General features: G+C 43.4%; 1 protein-coding gene across 7 annotated transcripts; it reads right to left on the reverse strand.

The window, feature by feature from the left end:
- Window positions 1-874: 874 nt before the first annotated feature.
- Window positions 875-27,905, reverse strand: mecom (MDS1 and EVI1 complex locus). Of its 7 annotated transcripts, none has more exons than XM_086126025.1 (17): window positions 27,450-27,905; window positions 26,248-26,382; window positions 19,406-19,511; window positions 19,186-19,299; window positions 18,965-19,073; window positions 18,342-18,489; window positions 18,053-18,206; window positions 14,693-16,085; window positions 14,075-14,162; window positions 12,507-12,533; window positions 8,712-8,878; window positions 8,402-8,479; window positions 6,696-6,865; window positions 5,401-5,545; window positions 3,628-3,873; window positions 3,365-3,551; window positions 875-2,639 (listed from the first exon to the last, which is right to left on the reverse strand). In XM_086126025.1, the coding sequence occupies exons 3-17, from the start codon at window positions 19,455-19,457 to the stop codon at window positions 2,520-2,522; spliced, it is 3,198 nt and encodes a 1,065-aa protein (XP_085982151.1). In that variant the 5' UTR covers window positions 19,458-19,511; window positions 26,248-26,382; window positions 27,450-27,905; the 3' UTR covers window positions 875-2,519. The 7 variants fall into 7 exon arrangements, with proteins under 7 accessions (XP_085982151.1, XP_085982150.1, XP_085982147.1 ...); XM_086126024.1 differs by having other exon boundaries at window positions 14,075-14,165; XM_086126021.1 differs by having other exon boundaries at window positions 14,075-14,165; window positions 18,029-18,206.

Raw genomic sequence — 27,905 nt, forward strand, 5'->3', positions numbered from 1 at the left:
GGCTGTATGTCGTCAACGCTAGCACAGGTAGCAAAAGTCCCACTCAGGACCATTGTCACGGCCACTCCATGATGAAGTCGCCTTGCACCATCACTGCAACTGACCTCATCAAAGCTGTGCGACCCACACCGACCTCATCAACAATGCCTGACCCCCCACGACCTCATCAAAGGTGGACGCCCCGTGGAAACCTGAAGGGTGACGACAGCCCCGAAGAAAATTCCCCACCCATCGGGGTAACAAAAGCACTGTAAATGCGGCGCGTCAAAGCCAGGCAGTCATCGACATCGTCATGCTCAATTCACCCAAGCCCGCAAGCCCCCTTCGCGAGTTGCCCTGTGGACAATGGAGCTGTTAAGACCTCCAAACCCTCACAGCCACAATGTCCGCCCACGTCGGCTGGCAGCAGTGACGGAAAAGGGGTTGCAGGACGGGGAGAACTGCTGCACTGGATGGGACTCTTATTGAGCGTTTGAGCGATGAGCCAGGTCATCACATCTACCCACCTCATCCATCATGCCTCACAAACAGACACAAATGAAGAGGACACATTCCTGCCTCCGCTCCCACTACCACATTCAAGCCCGCACTGGCCTTCTGTCCCCTCTATGGAAGCCAATACCCGGGGATGAAAATAAAGAAATAAATAAATGAAAAAGGACCAGAGTTCAGGCTCTGGCTTGCTTGCGGAGGCCATGGGAGTGCCAGAATAAAATGCCAGGTGGTTCTCTGACCCATATGTGGAAAACCGTGTTGGTGCCGTAATTATGGGCACGGGAAGGGGGTTTATTTGGGGTACCGTGAGGGAGGTTCCAAATGAATGAGTGAGTAAAATGTCTGTGGAAGAATAAAGAGCGGAAGGAAGACATGTCAATCCACATTGTAGTCCTTTATTTAGTTGTTCCTCCCACATTATTTGAATTGAAATGCGTAACAGTTACATTGTAAAAAGCATTAAAATAAAAGTACCACAACTTGCTGATTACTTTTTAAAATTGATTACAAACAAAGACAAAACCAAAAATGTGGTCCCACAAAACGGGAGAATACATAAGAGAAATCTGTTTTATTTATTTCTTTTTTTAGTTTGGCACAAGGGTTTAACATGAACTGAACGCCACACAAGCTTGCAGACGACCGTAGAAAATGTCAACACAAATCTTAGCAGACCAACCATGCGCATATGAACAAATGATACCTGGCTTGTTTTGTCTTTTAATGATTTCCTTCTATATACAGTTTTTTTTCTTGTTTTCTTTTCTTTTTTTTAACAATTTAATCATTAAATTGTCATTAAAAAAACTAATCTATTCATCAACCAGTTTCATCAAAAGAATAAGGAGTGAGTTGTATGTTTAATACTATCTGGCACTCAAATGGAATCTACATACCCCAATGAAGTCTGGGATAGGCCCGGAGTGGAGTCTGCCATTGCCCAGGCTCGGAGCAGTGCTATTCAGTAAACAAACTACAGTTTGCCAACAAATAAATACAATTATCAACATACAACAACATACAACAACACCAACAACACCAACAACATCAACAAAAAAAAAAAAGGAATAAAAAAAAAAGAAATCATGATTGTCTAAAATGAATGAAGGTCAAGAATGAGTAGTTAACAACTAGCATTCAGGCTATTTAGTGGTATTGTTGGCTGACTAGGATGAATTCAATGGTGTGGAAAAAGATAAATGCCATTTCGAGAACAACATTTAACTTCAGCGCTGGCTACTTATCTCAGTTTGAAAAAAAAACAAAAACGTGTTTTCTTTTCATCCACTAAAATGCCAATCTATTCCTAACCTTTCACAGATAGTGCAGATGGGCAGGATGGAAGGCAGGAGAGAATAGATGATTGTGCAGACACACCGTGAATACAGATGGCTGGCTTGATTTAGCATTACTAACAGGTACTTCTTTTAGAACTTCTGTGACCAAAGTTGTTACCACCCTTCATTACATCAAGTGCATTTTTTTTTAAATTTTATTTTTTTAAAGTAACACGTGGACCCCGGGGATTTGAATTGCAATGCAGTTTGAATATACATGATGTCATACGAGACAGTGTTTTTGTTACAGTGATACATACTTTGCCTTTGAGACACAAGCGACTCCATATATTCACCCGACTTAGTGTGAACTGGGCAGTGAATGCAGTCTATCCAAGATATATCAGCACATCTTCCATGTCCACCAGCTGCCTTTGGTGTGCAAATGAAGAGAATAAATATGACTATTATTACTTTAGATTTATTATTTCCACCACAATCGCGTCATCCTTGTTAGGTGCCATACTAGGAAATCCATTTTTAAGGTCTCAGAGGGATATTTTTCTCTTTTGAAGTTGAGGTTTTCTGGGCTGGGGTCTGCAAGGACCCTGCTTTTGTACAAGGCGCTGAACTCAGCAGTCAGAAGGGCCATGATTCTGCTTTGCAGACAGGAAGAACGCCCGGCAATGGGTTCCCAATTCCATGAGTCAGTGGTTGGGGGATGTAAAAGATGAAAAGCAGGTGTCATCATACATGGGCACTGGACTCAGCAGCGGCCCGAGCCAGACTGTGCCACATGGAGGCCGGCGTGTGGGTGGCGGGGTGGAGAGAGTCCTTTTCAGCCAGAGACAACATCATGGCATATGCCTGGCAAAGGACAGAGATGAGCAGGTCATTTAGTGGCCGGACACAACACACACAATTTTGAAAGACAGCGATGATTAGTTTCTCATTGACATATCTTGAAAGATATTTGGAAATATGCAGAGGTGGACCTTCTGTCAGCACTGACGGAAGGTCAAGTGGGACCGGGATCGAAGTTCAAAGTGCCAGACCGGTTCTCTTGGAGTCGTTCAGATTTTAAACTGATGTGAATAAATAATAGAATAAAATGCTTCCGAGCCAGCTGAGTGGAAGAAGTGCAAACCAAGAAGGACTAATGGAAAGTGTGTGTGCGTGGCATGCAACAATACACACCTCGAAAAACTAAACACGAGGTGTGTGTGCAAGCATCAAATTTACGAGATCAAAAGTGAAAAAAAAATGCATGACTTAAAATTATGTCATGTCAAAGAGGTTGCAATTCAAATAAGTTAAAACACCTCTGGGTTCACGGCATAGCATTTATCACCTATGCCGCATCTTCGACCTAAGTGTGCTGCCTATCTTTGGGTCCGAACGGCTTATTCTCATTCATAGATTGCATCAGACCCTGCTCCTTTCTATGAAGCAAAAAAAAAAAAAAAAGACTTAGACGTACAAGTACGTCGTTGGTAGGTGGGGCCTAATTTTAAAAAGACGTACAAGTGCGTCTTGTGGAATGAAAGAGTTAAGAATCAAGACCTTGGAGGTTCCTTCCAAAATGCTGTTACCTGTGACTTTGATTTCCGAAAGAGGGGCTGTTTGACTGCGTCATCCAGCGAGGCAGAGGCAAACGATTGGTCGTCTTCATCACCTTCCCCATCGCTCAACTCACTCTCTTCAAGCTTGTGGATGTCTGGAAAGTGACGGATCTGATCCAAGGCGGAGTAGCCACTCAGCTCTTCCTCGTCCTTATACCTGAAAACCACAGCAAAATATCTTCATGTCAAACATTGAAATTAAAAAACAGACACCGTTACACTATTAGCGTTACCTTATGGGAGAGATTTTACAGTTCTGGCTCGAGTCATTTGTCCGACTGAAGTCCATTCCATCTTGTATGATGTCATCACTAATGTCGCTATTGGGCATCTCCTCTTGGGATTTATGCAGGGTGTTGCTGGGCTCTTCCCCATATTCATCAGCAGCAAGCTCCTCTGCTTCTTCGTCTTCCAAGTCATGTGACCCATGGCTGGCCATCTGGAGAGTTTTTTCTTCTTCAAATGCGTTGCCATTGACACTGCAGAGCAAGAATATAACACATTTATATGAACTGTTTTTATGTTTTTTGTGTGTGTGTGTGTTTTTGAAATGTTCTTGCAACATTCCTCTGCTTCCATATGTGAAAAAGCACAATGGCTAGTGGCCTACTCGACAAAGCAGCGAAGCAGGACATGGCAGCTGGGACAGAGCAAAGCCGGAATCTCATTTGTCATTGAGGCTGCAGGGCCCCTCTGGGCACAGCAGCACCAACTTCATCACTGCAGCACTTAACCGGAGTGCTTAGTCTCTCTTCTTGTTTATCTTCACTACTATCTAGTAATCATCTAATAGGCAAAATATTTAGCTGACAGCCCCATTTGGAAGTTGAATTATGAATGCACTGCCAAGCGGTCCATTCTGCTCTGCTTGTGGAGGGAAAGAGAACCAGCTATACAAACTGCCAGAGTCTTAATTTTTCCTTCTCAGTGCCACAGGAAACCACCATTTGCTAAATCACCTGGAACCACATTCAGACTGATTCACTAATTACACTCAGGGATGTCTTTCTGCAGATACAGTACATTAAAAAAAAACTTGCACAAAGAGAGCTCAGAGAAAGAGAAATGCAGATCGGAAAGTAACACATGTCATCACATAATTACTGTGCGTGTATCCGATACCTGACTTGATGGCAATGCAGTTAAGTGTGTGCAGACATAAAAGATATGTATCATCCTTTGTTCTTTATCAGACGTCGTTACCGCATTGTGTTTTACATCATTCTTGAACCGGTACGGTGTAAGCTTGGGCCTGAAACGGTGGTATTTGTGTCGTGTTGAGCTCACACGGCTCTGAATAGTGACTCCTGAAGAGCCAGCGAGAGCTCTGTGATTAAACAAACAGATTCGCTAATTATGCTTTCAAACGTGGTAATTTGCTGGGGATAAAGTATCTATCAGAAGCAGTCAGAAGCGCACCATTTTGAAAGGAAACACAGGCCGACCTTGTGACCCCACCCCCTCTACCCTCTTCCTGTCGGCAGACATGTTGGTTCCAGATGTGGCGGGCTAACTGCTTCGCTCCCCCTTCGGGCTTCTCTTCCCGTCCTCCCGAGGCTCCTGCGCCTGCTCCTGCTCATGGAGGCCCAATCATCGAGCAGTCTACGAGATCTCTATCTGGCCGTACAATCGAGACTGTGATCACACCGACGGGAGGCGCGTGAAAACAAACTCTTGAGAGCCGAGCAGATTGCACAACCGTTATCTGACCTGATCGCAGCTCCAAGAATGTATTTGCATAATGCACAGACGGACTTGCATGGACAGGGACATCACCTGATTTAATGCATGAAAGAGCTGTGATCTCCTTAAATGTTGACACACATGATTGCACTCTCAACAGTACGCAATTACTCAGATGGGCTGGTGTGATAGTAAAATCCAAATCTAAGACAGACAAACCGCTGGAGAACAATTTTCTGTCTTCGAGCCCTTACGTCCAGAAAAACATGAAATAAAAATCAAATGCAGAAAGTAGAGTTAAGAAAATGTAGATGTTTATCTACCCTTCTTCAGAGGGGTCCGGCGATGTTTGGCTTTGGCCTGTGTTGCCGATGAAATTTCTTATTTCATTGAAGTAAGAGTCTTCTTTGTCGTCCAATATGGCGCTGCTACCGTCGAGTTCCGACTGTGGCGAAGACATTGCGGTGCCTGTGCAAAGAAACAAGGGAGAAACATGTTTTTCTCAGTGTCATTATTTTCTGGTAGGGTTTGGAGGTTAATGCATGAGTCACGATGACACTCTTCAACCCAAATTACCATGCAGCTCCTTGCACATTATTTCTCGGGACAAACTGTTCCTGTTGACCACGGCTCTGAAACTCAATTTATGTTGGTGCTGCTCGAAAGTCTGGGAGTGTTTGAGCCGCATCAAGTATTCTACAAAAAAAGGGGTTCAACTAATCCAACCTTTATTAATAACAGTTCAGAACACTCATTCTTCTTCAGAATGTGAACAAGATTCAATCTAATCTCTAATCTCCCCGGTACTTGGCATACTCCTCAGCATGTCTACTTGAGTCACAATGTTTGATTTCTTGAGCGGCAACAACTTTCTCTGTGCATTATGACGTGTTGGGGAGCCTTGACAAAAAAAAACAAAAAAACATTGTGTGTCCTATTTTGCTAGAAATTGGCTGTTCTCATCACCAACCTCTCTCTTCATAGCAGATATAAAAAAAAAAAAATACACGAAAGGACCTTGGTGACAGGATATCTTCCTTCCACTTGGAATTTCGTCATAAGAGGTCATGAGCCTGAGCCGTGGTAGCTCATAAGTGCGATGGTACGGCGTAAAGTGGCCCCCGGGCCGTGAGTATGAGACCACGACTGTCGGACATAAACTAAACACATAACAGTGTGTGACTGATGAGTGATTTCAATGTCACAGATTGAGACTCGGCATACACCCGACATCAGAAAGCTGCACAGTGTAATGCAATGCAATAGAGCTGTGAAGATATCTGAAGAGGTTTTTCATTTCAGGTCAGAAATTTGAAATGTATATGCATGTATCGACAGTACTGAGCATTTTTGTGTGTGTGTGTGTGTGTGTGTGTGTGTGCGCGTGAGATTCTTATGGATGTGAGTCCATCACATCCATAAGCTATGTTTGTGATTATATTAGCTCATTTCATAAATATGTTGTGCTCTTGTTGATCTTGATGGCAGATTTACTGGAATTATTTCATTTCTCATCTTTTAAGATTATTTCGCAGTGTGGGGGTGAATCGTGTAGGGATTCTTTAGGAGCATTCAAGCTCTCATTTGGAATAACAGATGAGGCCTCTCTGCTCCTTACCTGACAGGTTACCATTCTCGTGCTTCTTGAGGTGGCGATCCAAGTTGGTTTGCTGACCAAAGCATCGATCACACAAGTGGCACTTAAAGGGCTTCTCTTTGTTGTGGATGTTGCGAATATGCCGTTGCAGGTTGGAAGAGATGCTGAAGGAGCGGTCGCAGTATTTACATCTGCAAGGAGAGAGAGAGAGAGAGAGAGAGAGAGAGAGAAAGTGTTTTAAGCACAAAACAAACAGTCACCAAAAACATGACTTTGGAACTCTTGATTTGTGTTGCAGCAATCATCTGTGATACAGAACCCACACACACACACATACTCACACACACACCCAGTCCGAGCAATTCCACAGATCCAGACATGATGGAGGAGCTTGTTGAAGGTGAAACAGAATTGCCTCTTATCTCCAGCCAGCTCAATAAAATTGCATTCTTCTCTCACTCAATAAGCACGCAACAGATTGTGTTCTATCCCAGCAAAATTAGCCGCCCTTGCCAAGTTTCTCCATGCAAAATTATACCAGAAGATTAGATCTTTTCTTCGGCTGGAATTAGCTCGCTGGATTGGCTGTCCCTCAGGACCCCCCTGGTTATCAACATAACAAATGACCATAAACAGCGGTCATCTTTAATGGCATGCCAGTGTGTGGAGTGGAGGCTATCAGGCTGGGGCAGTAGAGACCTCGCTCCCCTGTTGTGAAAAGGCCTCCTGCAAGCGTCGGGGCAACATTTCATTTAAGTAACTACAAAGCTGCCTTCTGGCGAGGGATTACTCTTGATTTTAACAAGGTAATGGTACTTGGATAAACAACAAATTAGTTTCATTGTTGGTTCTTCAGCAACTGGAGCTGCTAACGTAGTAGAGAGGGTGAATGTAAATATTTTGAGCGTGATATGTCGGAAAGACAAGCATATGGACTTATGACAGCCTTTGCCATTGGTGAAGACAGCTTCTCCTCGTGAGGCATTTAGCCAGAGCTTGAAAGATCTCTCAAAGGATCACAATATTTGCCTCCTTGTTTTGCTCTTGGAAAATGTTGTCGCCTGGGTGACAGCGCAGCATTTTTCAAGAGACAAATTATTTCGCAGTATCACAATTATTCCAGGCAGGTCGAGAGGTTAGCGGGTCAACTTCACAGTGCAGAGGTATTCGATTCCAACTCCGGCCTCCCTGTGTGGAGTTTGCATGTTCTCCCCATTCCTGCGTGGGTTTTCTCCGGGTACTCCGGTTTCCTCCCACATTCCAAAAACATCCATTGCAGGCTGATTGAACACTCAAAATTGTCCCAAGGTGTGAGTGCGAGCGCGGATTGCAATTGGCTGGCAACCGGTTCAGAGTGTTCCCCGCTTATTACCCGAAGACAGCTGGGATAGGCTCCAGCATGCCCCGCGACCCTTGTGAGGATTAAGCGGATCGGAAAATGGATGTCATTGCCTACAACTCATTCACACAATGGCGAGAGATATTGTTTTCAATGCCCTTTTGTTTGTTTTCAGGACTACCCCAAAAAGTGACTTCCATGAAATGCTGGGCTGGCGTGGCATATCTGCAAGGCCCTGGGAAATTTGGGAAGGATCAAAGATCCAAGCACTAAAATTACTACACTTTCTACAGTTATGGTCTACTTTGATTGACACCAAGGACAGCAGTGAGCAGCTAGATCGTGGGCTTAATGACTGTAAATGAAGTCACAAAAGAGTCTTTCTTACCTATAAGGTTGCTCCCCTGTGTGAGTCCGAAGGTGGCGCGTCAAGTTGGCAGAACGTGGGAAGATTTTACCACAATATCTATTCAACATAAGAGAAAATAATACAGAAACCCTCTGTAAATCAAATGTAAATGCCAATCAAAATATGGTATAGGCTATGTTTTCCACAGTATTTGAAATGGAATAATCCTTTGTAGGTCTCTTTTAGGGGCGAATCAGCAAAACTGTACCGTTTCTTCATGAGAGTAAACACTCCTGAATCTCGTCAAATAAGTATTGATAATCAAAGCTGCAGTTCGTGTTGCGGTTACCTGCATGTATAGCGCTCCTTGCCTTTACGGAGCAGCGTCTCCGGAAGCGCTGAAGGTGGAGCCCTGAAGTCAAACATGGAGGGGACAGAGCGCAGCAGATCGCTCGAGTCCGGCTTCAAGGAGCCAAAAGTTTCCAACTTCTCAGCCATGTTCTCAATAGCTGACATCTGAAAGAAAGCAACGGGAAGACGAGACCGGATCATTGTCTAAACTAAAAACTCCAGGAAATGCCATTCTGCTGGAATTTCATGTTCATGAATGGTCTAAAGAGTCTGGCAGTGATTTGATCAGGGTCTGAAAATTTCTCAGCAAAGAGCAGCAAGTGCGATTAAAAAGTAATAAAAAAAATTGGGCAACACCAAAGGTGCAAGGTTTGTATATCCTACATTTGAAATAGGCACAATGAGAATGTGGGCCTCAATTTCATAGCCTACATTTACATTCCTGACATGCTCTGAGAAAGTTTTGAGTTGTTCACACAACTCTCCGTTTCTCTCTCTCTCTCAGACAGACAACACCTCAACAGACAGACTCAGACACAAGGAAAGAATTAACGACTGGAGCCAATCTGCTAATGAAGTTGACCGGTTGCTTTCATCAGATATCCTCGGAAAAATTATGCCTTCTTGCCTACTCGGTATGTGGATATATGGATATAAGAAACTATTTCATGGTGGTTATAGTTGATTAATTGCCACCTGTGTGTGTGAAAATAGATGTCTGTGTGTGAGCGAGGAGAATGTATTTGTAACGCGTGTTGCCCGCGAGTTTGATTCTACGTGCCAAGTGTGTATCTGTGTGTTGTCAGAGCCATGTCGGGTGTGTGTTTGTGTTTGTGTGTGGAGTGATTCATGTCCACTGCTGGGCAGTAAACCATTCTGTGCACAATGCGGGCAGACAGCACATTCGTCAATATGAAAGATGTTGACATTGCTGATCAAGGGCCAGACATGGGTAATAATGATATCGCTGTGCTGAAAGGGGCGGAGTGGGGGAGGAGCAGAGCTGCAAGGGGGGTTGAAGGGGGCGACAGAGGGGTGGTGGTCCCAGTAGACCACTGGGCCTGACAGGCCATCCCACGCACATACATGCGCACACGCTCTCGCATGCTCGCACACACATCCCGCTCGCACACGAAATGCATGCACACGCTCGCACTTTTTATTTTTTTTGTTCTTTTCCAATGGGGCCACAAAAATTTGCATTATTTTACTCGTATTGAATTTTCAGCTTGTTCTTATTTCATCAAGGCAACAAATCAGTGGTGATTCGGGTCCTCTACGGGAGCACCGCTTCGACTCTGACATTCCATCTCCTGTTTTCAGCCCGTTACACTCAGGCATCACGCCAAGATGGAGTAAATGGCGAGCAGAGAGGTGAAGAGGTTCTGAGAGGAAGCACGATGAAGGACAAGATGACAGGCGAGATAGAAAAAATAAATAAAATGATAGAAAGATGGAAAGATGGACAGAAAGACTATCGTTTGAGAGAAACTCATGGATGACCGTGCGTGGAGACGTGTTGAAAGCAAGTGACGGCTGAGTACAAAGTTCCCGATGCAGTCGACATTCTCAATGTGGGAGGATGCGGATTGTCAAGTTTGGTAGATTTTGATTCGAACCATTAATGTAATTGTAGTTTGCAACGGCTATGCATCATGATATAATGGTTGGACTTGGGAATGTCTCCATGCTGAGACGAATAAAGGTTTTCTTACTCTTATTCTTATGTTGATCACCTTGTTTATATGTTTACCACAAAAATATCTTCAAAAACATTTTGTGATACGATGCAGTCGTACGCTCCTGCTAACTACAAAAATAACGATCAAATTTGCCAATCATAAATGATCAATCATAATTTACGACGTCGTCTTAATAGAGCTCTATTTAAAGTATACAGCCTTTATTCATTCATTTACATCTCATTCGTGACTCGTCATATCCGATTCTCTAAGGATGTCTGAAAAGTTACAAAGCATTAACCACAGATTGCACTTCAATGATGGATGTGTACGTTTTATGGATTAGGTTGATTAAGTCTATTTTGCTATGTCACAGTGCCTTGTCTGTGTGAAATGTTTAAGCTACTTAATGTCAAGAAGAGACCAGACTGCGCTCTGAGGTAATTTTCCCAAGGTCATACACTCTACTCTTTTGTATAACAGGCCCCTTTGCACATACTTTTGAACACACACAGACGCACACCTCATGAAAACCCCTTTTCATTTTCCCCAAGGCAGTGTGTAAGCATTTGTGAACTTGCTTGTTGCTGTAGCGTCGCAGTGGGACCTGTGGTTGATTGGCTATCTTCAGAAGTCGGTGATGCTGCGAGGGCCTAATTAGCGAGATGCATTCTCAATTGTTGATCTTTATCAGCAACCAGATGTTTGGCGAGAGAAACAGGCTCAACCCTCGACCCCCCACCCCCACCCTCCACGGGGGTGTCCCAAAGAGACTGTTACCCTTGGACACATGTAAAGCACATAGTTCCATCTAAACAACTACCTTCAATAAAATCTCCACTGCCCCTCCGTTCCCTCTCCCTTTCATGATCATATGCAATAGATGCGCTTCATTATCTGTACAAGAAAGCATACTATATGTTCAAAAGTGGTTGGTTTGGGTATATTGATGGAAAGTGCCTCTCCAGCCTCCCTTTTTGAATCAGACCACCCGTTTTTCACCCCGTGCATCCGACACCAGACTGACCCTCGTTTTCTGCCCTGTGATCTCTTATGCAAATTAACCATGAAGTTGATTGTTCAGTATGCATCTCGACTGGGCGCTTCACTACAGTATGACAAAGTAGCCCAAAATGTTGTTTTGCTACACTTACAACTTAAGTATGAGCTTGACAATATAAAAAAGAAAAACAACACTGTGAAGTGAGCTGAATGAGATCTTTTTGTGAAGTGGCTTACATCCCCTACATCTTTTTAAAATATATTATTTTTATTATCCATCCATCCATCCATTTTCCGATCCGATTTATCCTCACAAATGTCGCGGCGGGTGCCGGAGACTATCCCAGCCATCTTTGGGCAGTAGGCGGGGGACACCCTGAACTGGTTGCCAGCCAATCGCAGGGCACAGAGAGACAAATAACCATCCGCGCTCACACTCACACCTTGGGACAATTTAGAGTGTTCCATTAACCTGCCATGCATGTTTTTAGAATGTGGGAGGAAACCGGAGTATTTGGAGAAAACCCACGCAGGCCTGGGGAGAGCATGCAAAACGCCACACAGGGAGGCCGCAGCTGGAATTGAACCTGATACCTCTGCACTGTGAGGTCGATGTATAATAATAATAATAATAATCAGCGTAATAATAATAATTTTAATTATTATTTGACAGTGATTAACATATGGCCACGGTTGTTTTTCCAGCTAATAAAAGTTTTACAATGACTAAAGTTTTGGCCTGAAACTGATCAATTCTGTCCCATTATCTGAATCCGAATCCGAATCAGAATCATCTTTATTGGCCAAGTATGTAGAGCACACAAGAAATTTGTCTCCTGTACATTTCCTCGAAAACGGAAGTGGACTAGTTGCGCGGAACAAATTGTTTTGGTCTTCCATTGTAATGCCAATTTCCCACAATAGTGTGAGAGGAGCAGAGAAATCCAGAGTTTCAAGGTGCTGTGACTCATTAGTACCTCTTGAGGAATTGAGTGTTGCAACAAGATTGTGCAAAACAATGTTATTTAAAAACAAACAAAAAAACAAACACTACGCTCTTATGGCGTACATGAATTACTGAGGAAAAAATATATATACATATATCTTACCCAAGTGCTCTGATCTGGCAAACGAAACTGAAGGGAGAAAAGAAAAAAAAGTCAGAAATTAGCAGCAATCAATGTCTATAGCTCTACAAAACATGGGTCAAAGATTTTAACTATAAAGGAGCAATGAGCTGCCTAACTCCAAAGTTATGGCGGCGGAATTGTAGATGGCTCTCATAGTTCCGAACACTTCCCCGTGCGCAATAAAAATATTACAATAGCATCCAGAATGTAATATGAGCCCAAATTGCTTTGCAATAAAATATCCTGCCAGGAAGTAAAAAGCTGAATCACAAACAGGTTAAAAAAATAAAAAGAATATCGTCTTTCAGATGTTCTTCGTTTGACTTGATATATGAGCAAGCCGTGAGTCAGGTGACTGAGCGCAGTGCCACTCAAAGGTATATAGAAGGGCCCCTCGCCTGGTCTGTCTTGGACCTACACTAGTCTGGGGTTTCTGGGAATGATTTGTGTGTCCAGACATCATAAAGTCATAAAGATGGCCTAAGCACTCTGTTAGTGTTTCTACTGATAGGACACCTCATTAAGGCATGTGGGACGACCATGTGGTCGTTGCAGGCTAGGCCTTTGCCACAGTCTGGACAGAGGACATAAATCAGGCAAATGAAACAGCCTGTAAAAACCAGACCTGAAATGGAGAAAAAGGGGGAACAGAATCATATGCCTGAGAGAGTGCTGTTTTCACTTTCCGAGGCCGTTCTCACCCACAACAGAGACTGATTAAACGAATGTAGTTCAGTACATACACAAGGCTTGAATTTTTTTTTTCTTCACTGCAGAGCAATTTCGTCGATCAATTACTTTGTTTGAGGAGCAACTTTCTAACTTTTTGGAGCATTTTTTTTTTTTTTGCAGGTCAATCGTGTGAAGCAAGGGGTTTATTGAACAATAAAAATCTGACAATATAATGAATGAACATTTTTTTTCTTAAATTCACATTGTGTATAGCAGTGAACATTATTTACTGGTCTGGTTCCTTCTGTCAGAAATTATCTTCCCTTTTTTTTCTGAGGAGACTGACATTGCTCCAAAGCAGTCTCCATCCAGGATCAAGCAGCAACGGGCACTTTCATTGATAACACAGAATATGTTTTTTTTGTTTTCTTCCTTGCGGACTCTAAATTCGGCCTTTGTATTGTCAACGCAGTTTCAATGTGCCCGCTTTTTCCTTCTGTCCCTCATTGTCTTTGCTTTTCCTTATGACCCTTGCGCCTCCTGTGTGTGCTCTTACTACCACAGGCTCTGACAATTAGTGAGTGACAATCATGTCGGGCACTTAAAAGTGGAAGGTGACAATGGCTCCCAGTACACATCACTACTTTTGACGGTCGGTGTTCAATGATCAGTTTTGCGATTCCATGTGTATTCATTTCGAGGCTACGCCGACTGCACTCACATCGGAAAGTCTTCCACAGAAAATGTGAGCAGAAATCAAAGCTCTAAGCACTTTTTACACAAATATACACACAAATAAACACAGACACATTTTGATGAGATAAACAGATCAGTTCCAGGTCCCATTCCACGTTGATGGCACAATCAGAACATACCTGAGGGTGGAAAAGGAAGCCCGGAGCTTGCCGCAAGTACTTGTCTTTCAGCGTCTCAAACGGATCACTCATTCTCCTCTTCTCAACCCTGCTAATAGTAGATTTCGATCAGCTCGTAACACACACGTACGGAATTTGAATGTTGCAATTTAAAGAGAAACGAGTGAAATACTCCAACTGTAGCCTGCTGCTGTTCATTTGTCAGCTGCGTAAGACTTTTCATGACAGCACATTTATAGTAAGGTAAAAAGTGAAGCAACGAGAGGTAGCATTTTCTTTTGGTTTACGTAATTTTACACAATTAAGTTTGCGATGTTTCTGTGCCTTCAAAATTCCAAACCAATCCTGCTTTCGAGTTAACTTCGACACCGTTTAAATCTTGATCGGACTTGCGTTTCTCTGTCCATGGGATGATGGAAGAATACCAACATCACATGGTACAAGGCTGTGAGCTGATTGGTATGGATGGATGCTCGACATTGCTACGCGGTGTTTATTTTGGTGCCTTTTACAAATTTGTAAAATGAAAATGCAGATGTTGTACTGTGCCAAGTTGAATCAAATCACAGTTCTTGGTAGGAACGTGTCTACTGACAAAACCACTGGGAATAACAATACCTGTAGATGGGATCCATGAAGAAAGGAGTCGGCCTGGCATGTTGTAACGAGGAGTCGGGCTTTGGTGTTACCAAAACTGCCTTCTCATCCTGATGACCCTCACACATTTTTTCCTCTTCTTCTCTTGCACTGCATCCACGGCCCCTGGTCCCTAGGCTGAGGTCCAAAGGCTGATCCTGACCGGTAAACTGGGAGGCTTCGAGTTTGGAAGGCTCAAACGGGGGCGATTTGTCTTTTCGTTTGGTGGTGAGGTCAAACGGTGACTCTGATGACGATTTGCTCTGAGCCTTTTTGCAATCGTCAGCCTGCAACTGCGCCTCACTCTTCAGCACGTGAGCTCTGACATCTCTGTCTTGAACAGGATAAACTGGCGGAGAGAAAGTTGTGAAGAAAGGTAGAGGGAACATCGAGGGATAAGGCAGTGAGCCGACTTTTTTGTCTTGCAGGCCAGCTAGGCCTGTCGAGCCGAAATACTTCTCAGCTATGGAGGCAATGGCCTTAATAGAGTCATTTACAGCTCCGGTAACAGCCGTGTGCTCGTCCAGTGAGGAAGGGATAAGCGAAGGTCCGGCAAAGTTTTTATCAGCACCGCTGCTTGTCAGGCTTAGACTTTGGAGGCTTCCATCACGAGCCTTCATTTTGAGGCTTTTGCCATTTTCCCGCACGGCCCCCCTATCTCGCTCAGTGTCCATATCACTTTCGAGCTCGGAGCTCGACATACTCTCTAGATCGCTTCCGCTGGGTGTGCTGACTTCATCCAGATCACTGCTTTCAGATTGGTCACTTTGCTTGTTGCGTTGCTTTGTGGAGGACAGCGAGCTTTGATTGCGTAGGTCTGAAGCTGTGATCTGACTTTCAGGAACGCTGTTGTCCTTCCGAAGCGCCTTAAGGAGCTCTCTGGACTCCTGAGCTCCAGGGCTAGGTGGCAGCAGTGGATTCCTACTTAGCTCTGCACCGTGCCTAGCAACAGCAGCGTGAGCGGGTTGCCTAACCGGCAAAGGAGTGGCTGGAATTAGTGGTGGGCGGTGATAGATACCAGAAGGGAAAAGGCCCGGGAAGCTGAATGGGAAGGCTGGCGCGGCAGGGAACGTAAGCCCACCATGATGGCGGCTAGTTCCAAAGTAATCAACCAATCCGGCACTGCTGTGGCCCATCGCCAAAGCTGATTTGTCCAAGCCAGGGCCACCAGGGAGTGGCATACTTTGAGCAAATATTCCTCCTGTCGTGAAATGGTTCTTTCCCTCACAGAAGCGTCGGTGCTTGTTCAGGGAAGAGGTGGTGCTGAACATCTGCCCGCAGTCCTTGCACTTTATCTGCGTTCTGCAGTCAGCATGCATGCGTTTGTGACGGCACAGGTTTGAGAATTGGGTGTAGGACTTATGGCACACTTCACCTGCAGGGGCACACAGATGTAAACAAAGAGGGTTTCACAACGCGACGCAGAGACGCACAAAGTACCGACAAGAACATCACACAATACATATCTACTTAACATGTGACACAGAGGAAATGCAATGTGAAACACTTGTGTTCCCATCAATATTATGACCATGGTTTCCATCAATATGAGGAGGAGAGGTGTGTCCAGTTCCTGGTATTGTAACAGGATGACAGTGTGAGTCGGTTGTTGCCGCTCATCACCTGCACATCTGAAATAGTTCCCAGGCATCCCTCGACTCATTGTGTCCCAGGGATTCCATAAACAATTCCATATACACACACACACACACACACACACACACACACAGTCACACAACAAAACAACACAGACAAACTAAGTCACAGAGAAGGACACACAAAGGAATGAAAGAGTATTGACACACACACACGCACGCACGCACGCACGCACACACACACACACACACACACACACACACACACACACACACACACACACACACACACACACACACACATTCTTAGGCGTATGAAGTACAATGGCTCTATTTTAAGTTTGTGAAGGAAGCAGAGTTGAATGAATCCTATCCTGCAGTCTGGTTCCCAGGACAGGTCCCACGTCCTATACTGCCCCCCACCCCTCTTGCCTACCCTGAGTCTCTCCCATCACCCTTTCAGGTCCCTCACCTTGTCCCCAAGCTCGGTCCCTGTCATCCTGTACTGGGTAACCTTCCCACAGCACACTCAAGTACTTTTGTGACACCATCTGACCCGAAGAGATGGACAGTGACCATATCTAGTATAGAGACCATCTTACTAGTCTATCAACATATTTACGACCTAGCCTACTCTTTACTGTAATTCACATCAGGGTTGTAAAGAAATACTGTAATTGCAATAGTCGTTCCTTTTGCAATAGTTTTCATGAAGCCATAAATGGAAGTTGACTACATTTGACACTGTTTGAAAACAAAATCGGTTATCATACAGACCTATACTATATTGATATCAGAATCCAGTTTGTTTTAGAAACAGATGTTACATATATGGGGCTGGAGCCTATCCAAACCTCTTGGTTTTTTTCCGGGTACTCTGGTTTCCTCCCACATTCCAAAAACATGCACGGTAGGTTAATTAATCACTCTAAAACTGTCCTTAGGTGTGAGTGTGAACACGTTTGTCTTTGTGTGCCCTGCAATTGGCCGGCACCCAGATCAGGGTGTAACCCGCTTACTGCTTCAGCACTACTAGCTACATTGATAGACATTGGACTGGTGCACATCAATGCTGGCTGCACATCGACATTGAATTGTATCATTCCAAAAAAGCGATACAGTGTATCGCTTTGTGTCAAATTGTCAGGCCTGATATCAATTCGATACAAATCTTATCGGTCAAAAAACATATCATTATTCGTTTCAGCCCTACTAGCCTGCGTACTCACGACATGTTAATATGCTTAATTGAAAAGGAGAGTAGAATCTCTTATGTGGACTGCTTTTCATATGCTAGCATGTGGCAGGTCAGGGAAATAGAAGAGGCAAAGGGTGAAGGTCATAATGCTTTAGGGAAAGGAGAGTGTGAAAGGTCAAAATGTGTCTTGCTGGGGTATGCAAGAGGGAAAAAGTGCGATTGTGTGTGTGAGTGAGCGTATTTGTGTGCATGCGTGCATGAGTTTGTGTGTGTCAGACTAGGTCACTTGGATAAGACCAAGTGTAAGTGGCTCCAATTACATGCTAGTCAAATAATCATTGGTGTGTTTGCTCTTGACTTCTAGTAAATTATGTCACAACTCTTAATATTCCCTCCTTTATTTACTTTGGAACATTAGGTTTGAATCTGGAGGAGAAGCTGAAAACAAGAATTCCCAAGAACAAGTTTTCTAGTTACACAAGCATGTTATTTTTGTTATTATTATAATGTACTGAGTAGACTTACATAGGTAGGGTCTTAGTGACTTACACATGAAGGGCTTGACACTGCTGTGGATGTGCTTATGCTGCTTTAGGCCCGAAGACGTTGCAAACGTCTTGCCACAGTCGGAGCAGGCGTGGGCCCGCGCCCCGACGTGCTGCGAGCGGATGTGCCTCTGCAGGTTACTCGGGTCTGTGAACACCTGCTGGGGAAGGAACCACACAGACACACAGAAGGTGTTACTATCGACCAAAGAAACACAAAGTAGTAGACACAGAAATCAAAGCGAGAAAGTGGCTGAACCATCACAATTTCCCCCCAAAAGTCATCACTTTACCTTTGAGCAGTTTTCACATTCATGATGCTTGCCACTGTCATGTGACATCTGGTGTCGGATCAGGTTTGATTTCCAGTTAAAAGCCTTGGGACATTGGTCGCACTTGTATTCTCTCTCCTCAGAGTGGGACAGAATGTGAGCCTCGAGGCTGCAGGAAGCACAGATAAAAAAAACAGAACAATGAGAAAGAGAGGGAGAAAAAAACTGCTGATTCTCTGAGAAAGTGTGTGTGCCTGATCTGTCACCAAATTCACCAAGAATATAATTTAAATAGGCCCCTTTGAGTCAGTCTGATTGCATGCTGAGCAAGTGCGATGATCTTCCAGAGCAATACTATCATTGGTACAAAAGTAGCCAAAGACATTGAAATCATGTTTCGACTCAGTGTTGGAAGTGAATAATAGCGTACAGTACATGTCTAGACTATGTTGTATATTTTGTTACGGGATCCAAAAAAAATCTGTTGGCAACGGCAAAGTCGACCCTGTTTACATTTGTCATTTAACATTTATTATTCTGGCTTGCTCCACACGCGGAATGATCGGGACAAATGACCAATCAATCAGTCACACTAAGGCACACTCTCACTACAACAACACAAGCGCAGGTCGTATAGAAGTCACCTTTGGATATCCGGGAAGACCTGATCACACTCTTTACACTCATGAAAGTCATGAGACATGTGGAGAGGTCGCAGGTCTTGAGGTTCCTGGGCATTGATGTCACTGTCCTCTGCTAGACACAAACAACAAGTTAAATCTTATACAATTCACATTCCAGGAAATAGTCAGAGAGTATCGACTAGAAGGAAGTCCGGGCACAAAAAAAAAAAAACAATCCAAACCTGCATCATGGAAGGAGGAGGGGGGCATCCCGCACTGCTGCATCTGGTGGTCCAGCAGTTGGCTGCGGGACTCAAAGTGCTGGTCACAGTCTTCACAGCGGTACTGCCTCTCCTCTGCAAAGCGGGAGGGGTGAACATGAGAAAATCGTTGAAGAAAACGTCTTGTGCAAGTTGTCCCAGTGAGCAACCATCGTGTACTGTATACATGTGTGATGCTGACCGTGAATATCAGGAGCCATGGAAGTATCACATGAATACTCTTCTGCCTTCATGAAAAGTAGAAGCTCCTCACCGGGGAAAATATCTCGAGTGACTTTGTAGAAGATCTAAAAGACATCCACAAAATACGTTGTGTATTATGTCGCAGCTCAAACAAATGCAGCCAACAATGTATTTTCTCACACAGGTGTAAACACGTCACCATAAAATGTGGACACACATCGCGAGACACGAGTACAGAAAATGGAAAGTCATCCCGTATAACGGATCGATCGTGGAAAAACGGGGCTTTTGAGAAGCAAAGGCAAATTGTTTCGAAATCTGAGGAAAACTGAGGTCGACCGACATCTTCCAATGGCATGCATTCGACTTTAGAGGTTGAGAGGTACCTATGTATATGTAACAAAGAACGTAAGAAAGGGACGCGGTCCAAAGTCCTATCGGAGTAACAACAATTTGGAGCCTTTGACCTTTTCCCATTTGTGTTATTTTAGTGGTTTATAAGCGGTGGCACAATTTCAGACCTTTTTTCATTCAACGGGAGTGTGATGAAAGTCAAGTGTACTGCAACTACCGGTAGGTACTTATGACATCATTGATATTTTTTTGTGCAGTACCACACACACAAACACACACGGGAGTATGGAATGCAGCAAGCAACCATAAAACACAGTCAGGATAGTGACTAGTCGGTGTTAGTCTTGAATGTCATTTTGAAGTGGTAAAGTCGACTAGTCTGGACAACCCCAACTGACTAAATACTTCTGCATGAGCCTCTGAATTTTGTGGTAGTGTGGCATTAAAAGTATTTCCACAGGCACAAGCAGAGGCACACTTGAGGAATTCCCCTCACGGCTCCACCTCTTCCCTGTTGGCCACCACAGACAAACACCAAAACCCTCACACACACACAAACAAACAAGCAAAGGCTCACTGCAGAACAGAAGACCCACTGTTTGATCTAAAGGGGCATCAGTAGCAGATCAAAACCACACGCGAGCGCGCGCACACACACACACACACACACACACACACACACACACAATCATTGACTGCCACTGGTTTAAATTAGCAGGTTATTGTAGAGATTAGATAACTGGGGTGGTGGAGTTCACAGTGACAAAGACCCAGCAAAGCATTAAGGCGGCCATTTACACCACACACTCCCATTCTGATGTATCAATATTTTTCCTCAAATCCCAGAAGCTTTGAATAAAACCACTTACGTACTAGAATGGCAAACCATTTATCTGATCTTTCTGCGAAGCTTCTTTCCCCAGCAAAGGGCACAACCACAAGTACATGATCCAACTGGTTTCCCTGAAACCATTACTTCTTAGCCACGTTATTAGCACGTTCTCTCAGGTCACACCCTGGTGACTCCTTTGCGCGCAATTGATTGGTGAGCTATTAGGCAGAGCTTTCATGTTGTAAGAGGTCACAAATGCAAATGAATGCTGGTCTGGATGCGCGCAGTCGAAATGACGAGCAATTTTGACATCTTGAACAGCAACGTTTAGAAGCACCAAATTTACAATTTTTATATTGTTCTTTTTATTATTATGAATATTATTATTATTTGGGGGGACACTAATGCAATGAAGAGGTACTATTGTATGACAAAAAAGACTTGCTGTGGTCTGTTTTGGGCCCACAAGAATTTCAAGCATTTTAATTGGTATTATGCTGCTCACTTCCATACCTCACCCAAAACGGCAAAGTAAAAAAGATAGCAACGTGATATTTCAGCATCTTGCCCCATCAAAGTAGATGAACAGGTTTGATGTTTGGAAATGCTATTGCAGTCTGCTGTTGGAAGCTACAAAATAAAACTTTCGGGTAGCAGCGCTCTCAAGAAAGATTGCTCAGAGTAAGGCAGCAAGCTGTTTACTTTGTTTTCCACACAGAATGAAGGTTCAGTGTATGAGTCTCTAGTTCATAGGTGTCAAACTCAGGTCCTGGAGGGCCGCTGCCCTGCATGTTTTCCAAGTCTCCCTGTTGCAACACACCTGATTCAAATGATCAGATCATCAGTAAGCTCTGCGGAAGCCTGACATTGAACCTGTTCCTTTGAATCAGGTGTGTTGCAACAGGAAGACTTGGAAAACATGCAGGCCAGCGGCCCTCCAGGACCTGAGTTTGACACTTATGCTCTAGTTGGTTGAATGTAGGGAACATATTTCCTGCCTCATTCCTACAGGATTTTTTTTATTTGGGAATTATCAATGACTACATATTACATATGCACGTCTTGAAGGCCAAATGATATAACAGAGACATGCCACTGGAGGCAGATTTATCATTTAAGAAAATAACAAGTCAAGATTTACTGAAAGAGGTTGTCATTGACGATGCCTATGCATATTTCCAGAAATGTAAAATCGTTGAAATACATTCAATGTATGTCGATATCCATTCAACCATCTGAGTATTTCTTAACTTTGCTTACCCTGACGTCTGGAAACACTGTTAATTTGAATTCGGTCTTGTATAACACGCACAGTAAATGTGCTTGTGAGGTGTTTTGTGATTGTCGCTGCTTTTTTGTTGCGTTTTTGTGGGGGTATACTGCAATGTGAAAATAACAGTGGGGGTTGAGTAGCAATGGAGTCAGCCAAAGCTAATGAGAACCAATCAAGTGAAACAAAATTAAATACTGGGAAACTTTATTTGTGCACGTCTTATGGAGGTTGGAGAAAAAAAACATTATTATCAGCAGGAACGCAATCAAAGGTTTCAAAACATTTTCATGTATTTCATTCTGTTAAGAGATTTTTGTTCACTTCTTGTCTCATTGATTTATAATTCTTTGACCGTTTCATCTCGGAGTCACTGGCAATCATTGTGAAATGCATCAACGGCCCGGCCTAATTTTAAATTTTAATCAATAGGCCGAATGAGATAAAGGGCATACTCAGACTGGGCCATTTGAACTGTGTCGGACTTTAACGTCATTACGATCGCGGGCGAGCTGGAGCCTTGCTTTGAGCATGAGGCGGTTTACTGTATCCCGTGGACTGGTTGCCAGTCAATCGCAGGCTACATATAGATGGACAAAACTACCATCATCCTAAATAACTGGCAAGGAGCAACCACATGACAGTAATTTTACGACACGTGTACATTGCAAGCAAGTTGGAAAACCGGGCCTACTTTTCTAAGCCTGCCAGAGAAAGGGATGTGTCCTGTTCTTTTGACGCCAAACGTAAAAGACTAGGTGTGAGATGGGCTGAAGGAAAGCACCCATGTTGGTAAAGAGAGTACACACTGACATTTATATGTCTTTGTAGTGTCTTGTGAAATGTTCTTCAACAAGGCGGATGATGATAATTACATTAATAATCCACTTGCCACCCAGTTCTGTCTGTAGACCGAGGACAGCAGCGGCACAGGCTTTTTAAGCGCTAATTACCCACATTATCTTAATGATAAACCACAATGGTTGGGGAGTTTTTCTGCAGACTGCCTTGTTCCATGCATCAGCAAAGCAACGGGAACATCAAGAGAGTGCCGGCATTACGGGGTAGAATGGAAAAGGGCTGTCACTGAACGCATACAGTATGTGAAAGGTTAATGATAAAGATTAATTAGCATGCCCGTTCATCGTTGCTCTTACTGTAAAAGTTAAAGAATGTTTCCATTTTGTGGAGAAAAAAAAAAAAGATGTCTCCAGTAGTCTTTTATGCGGTGTGACGATAATATTGAGTGAACTTCAGAATTCAGTGGCTAACTCATTTCTGTTAAATTCCAATTCCGATTCAAAAATAGTTTCCAGAGGTTGGTGGTTCGATCCCTGGCCATTGCGACCATGTCAAAGTGTCCTTGAGCAAGACACTGAATTCCGCCGCCCCCAGTTGCTTCTGATGCTGCGTCATCAGTTGGTGAATGTGGTATCAGTGCAAAACGCTTTGAGTACCCGAGGCAGAAAAGCGCTCTATAAGTGACAGTCCATTTGCATCATGGATGGGCAAAATAATAATGACGTAACTGATTGTTAAGAATTCCATTTTTTTTCTGTCTTTATTGTTCATCTTTAGGAAATCCACCCATGCAAAGTTTTGTGCATTACTCGGCTTAAACCAAAAAGTGGAATTGATTTAGTCAGACAATTTTTGTGAAAAAAAAAGACCAATTTTGAAAATTAATAAATGTTTCCACATTCAATGGTCAAATGGCCTCCTTAATTCGCGCTGAGCACGATTGTAAAACTATTGTAATTTCATCATTAGGTCTGAGACAGGATTCGAGAACTTTGATTCTCAGAATGCTTGCCATTTCACCTCAGATATAAAACTACAATCTTTGCATTTATTCCTCTCTGAAATTGTACACATTATTTTGCACAGGTAAGTTTTGTTTAGCTCATCATATTATGCTGTAGAATTTTCGAGTGTACCTAATGGTGATGAAATTGAATGTTTTTCAAAGTCCTCTGAAGAGGATTTAACACAACCGATTCATTATAGAATGAAGTGAAGAGTGTGAAGGGGGTGGGGGGGGCAGTTTCTCCAACGAGACAAAACACGCTATTTCCCCTTCTCTCCTTACTCATTCCTTCCTCACTCACACACTCTCCCCCTCTGAGATTTGCTCATAAAGTTTTATGGTAAACAGAACTGGGTCAGAAATAAGAGGATGGAGGCCAGTTTTACTTTCACATTGGAAGGGCTGAATTGGAGCTTACGAGTGAGCCATAATGACCAACACACCTGGAAATTGCTGAGGTTGTATGACATTGCCGTCATATAAATCACACGGCAAATCATCTCCGTTAAAAGTACTGCACTGGATTGGTTTAAATACACTTCTCAGAAGACGTTTTGCTGCAGTTTACACTTGAGGGAGCCCACTCTGTTTCGTCTGGTGGAGCATGTGTGCGTGTGTTTTCAAGCTGACTTCATACTCAGCACTTCTCTGCGGTTGTAAAAAAAAAAAAAACCTGTTGGACTCAGGTAAGGCACAAGTTCCCGTTTTCAGCCCCGAATGAACTCTTTGCAGTCTTACGTGGCTGCTCGGATACACCGGCACACGTGCGCATTGCCACAGATGCAACGAGCCACACTTTGCACACACACTCAAACCGGAATGTGTGAACGGAGACTGAAAAAGCACAATCAAAAAGCCCTCATGAGCGCACGCGGTAGCGAAAAAAAAAATGACAGGGGCTTTGCAAGACCACCCCACATTTAGTCTATTCAATTTGAGCACACAGACAGGCATTGTGAGCCGCTACAGTGTGTTTTCAAAAACATCAATGCTGGCCGGAAGGCTTAAAGACGGCACATTGTACTGCGTTGTGACAGTGTGTAATAGTTAACAATCACCTCATCACAGCCATGTCCGAGACCTGTCGGAACCTTACACAAGCACTAGAGCAGAACCACCGTGTTGACAGCAAGTCACACCTCGCGCACGGTTCTCTCTGCTTGTTTGTCTCCCTGTCACTTTGAAAACACGGAGGCCAAGTGATTCCAGACGTTTGGTGTCTTTCAAGAGAACGGGGGGGGCGACCTCGAAGGATACTTATCCTCTTAAGAAAAGTGAGAAGAGGGGTGACAGAGGAGTCGCTGATTTGTTCAGGAAAGTCCTTTTCAGTTGTTCACCTAAAGGCTCCATTATACCAAGGATACCTGACACATCCTTTTCCTTTGAATTTTGTTACAGGGCTCTGCGGAGGTTTCGATCCACCATTGTTCAAATGACCAGAAATGATCTTCAACACAGCCATACAAAAGAAAAAAAAATCTGAGAGATTTGTTTGTTTGTTTGTTTGTTTGCATTTTTCTTGCTTCTTGGAGCAGAGGTGGGTGCCATCATTAGGATTCTGAAGAGTGCAACGTTTCAAAATCCACATCTTGATCCAGACCACTAAACTTCAATGGGCTCAACACAGCTGCACAGTTATGTAAAAAAAAAAAAAAAAAAAAAAAGGAAAATAAATAAAATAAATGTATTTTAAGCGTAATCTTGCTTCCTGCATCGGGATTCGTATTTACATTTTTGCCATCAAAACCACTGTTGTGAAAAGGTGGCCTATGACTTTTTCATAACACCGTGACTCATTTTGTGATCATCTGTTCATCCTTTCCTTACAGACAATTTTGTCCCTCTTTTTAGTGACTCCTCACTGAGAGGTAATGACAGGCATGGGGCTTAAATTCCATTTTTTTTTTTTTGCACGGGTCACGCCACGGAATGTGCTACACGCGTGTCAAGTAAAGTTTAGTCTCTTGTCCACCACCCTCTATGAAGGAATGACTGAGTGGGATTAGTGAGGTGAACAGACCCCCATGTGGGCAGCACGCACCTCTGGCCACAGCCAGGTGAGCAGCAAAAGACGGTGACATTCCTGACATATCTAAGAGTTTATATCGCCAGCGTGACAGGGAAGTGTGGGGAAATATCATCTCGACAGGCCGCCTCTGATCCTGCCCTGTGGTCCTCGCACAGCAGAAGCCAGCACACAATTACAGAATGAAAACACATGCTGATAACGTAGAGTGTCTGCAGTACACCGCATTGTGTGTGTGCGTCTGTGAGAGAAGTGAGAGCAGGGTGGGCCACGCAGTCGCACATGGGACTATCTGACTTGAATCACAATAACACCTTTTAAGACAACAACAGCAAGCAGGACGGAGAGTTGAAAATACAGCGAGACTTTCATCCGACAGTTGAAAAAGATGCTAAAAATGTAGCGTGATTACAATTGTACTTCATCCTTGGTGGGATTCATCGATGGGCACAATCATCATTTGGGAATTCAAAATAAGAAGCCCCCTGCCCATTTCTCATCAGAATCCAGTGTGCATTTCTCCAGGATAAGCTGCATGTGTCTCCACTTACCTGATCATCGATCTGGCAGGCTGTCAGGTTATGCTGCTTGGCAGTGGGGGCAAACTGGATGTACTTCAGCCAGCTCCCGATATCTGGCTTACTGGCATCAACACAATATTTCACATGGCCTGACCCATCCAAGATCTGAGTAGACAGAGACAAGTAGAGATCAATATCAGTCCAGGTGACTGTGTACCAACCATACCTTGCACTGAGAAATAAGGCTCGAATTTGGGGGTCACTGTGGAAATTCACATCCACGCCAAAGATCTATTTTGAAATATTTTCAACATCTAAACAAGGGTGAGGAGGCGGGGGGGACAACAAGTGCATATATGACAGTCAGCAAATAAAATGTGTGGTTAACAATAAAAGTATTGATTTGTTTACACGAGTCCTTGGTAAATATTGATATATTATATCAATCAATATATACAATATATTGATTGATTGATTGATTGGTTGATTGATTGATTGCGTATGCAGAGATATAAATATGGATCTATGCTAAATATATAATAATAATTATTATTATTATAATGTGGGCTGGGAAAAATAATAGCCAGTCACAGTTATGAAACATACAACGGATTCATTGATTTAGAGACAAAAGGGATTTAAAAAAAAGCTGATTTTTAAAGCTTACACAACATCTTTAACGAAGGACACATCAATTAACAACAGCAATTTAAACTCAAGGAACAACAGTTAGGTCGGCCCTCTGACGCTTGGCTCATGAATTTCTTGACACGAAAAGGAAATTATGCATTATAAAAATCAACAATGAAAAATATTTTGAACATGAAAGAATACAACAAAACGTGGACACCGTGTTTAGCATTCACATTGTAATGCCGTTTTAAAAAAAATGTATTATTTATTTTTGTTTCTCGCTTCCTTCCTTGAAGCATAAATCATTTGAAATAATTCACACACATTTGGATCCAAGCAGGATGAAAAAAAAACAACAACACCACTATCCACGACACGAAAATGTGTTAACATAAAAGAAGGATACATTTTTAGGATTGAGTGAGTCCTTTTGTCTGGCGCTCCAGCATTGTTTTCACGTCTTGAACAATTTAAGTCGGACTGAATTCGCCCTGACAGCAACAATAAACACACTAACAATAAGCACACTAAATATATATATACATTTTTATATATATATATATATAATTGTTTTTTCGTTTAAGTCGGTTTCTTCTTACCGTTGAATGTTGATGTCGGCGTGCCGTTCAAGAAAGTGCGGGTGGTGAAGTGAGCAAAAGTGATGGAACTCCGCTTCAAAGATCGCTCTATCTTGGGATTCTATTTTGGTTGTATTTTTTCATGAAATCAGCCCCGTCCATTTTAATTGTCACCAAAAATATACGGCAAAAGTTTTTTTGTATTTTTTTTATCAGGCTCTCCAAGACGCCGGATGAGTGTACGACAGACTCCTCTCGGGTGCGCGCACACTTCACTGCCCGCCACACACCGCGTGCTTTCTCAACTCCAGTCCTCTCATCACCGCGTTGCCTTCACGGACCCGTCTGACTGGTGCATCTCCCTTCTGTTCGCGGTGGACCCCGGAGACGTCCCGGCTGCAATTCCCTCCGGTACATCAACTTGCTTCCAACTTTTTCACTGTGCGCGACTCGTCTGCTCCTCTCTTGTCACTCCTC

This window comes from Hippocampus guttulatus, chromosome 12 (assembly GCF_054856545.1).
Source record: "Hippocampus guttulatus isolate MCC_2025c chromosome 12, RoL_Hgut_1.0, whole genome shotgun sequence".
Classification (NCBI taxonomy): Eukaryota; Metazoa; Chordata; class Actinopteri; order Syngnathiformes; family Syngnathidae; genus Hippocampus; species Hippocampus guttulatus.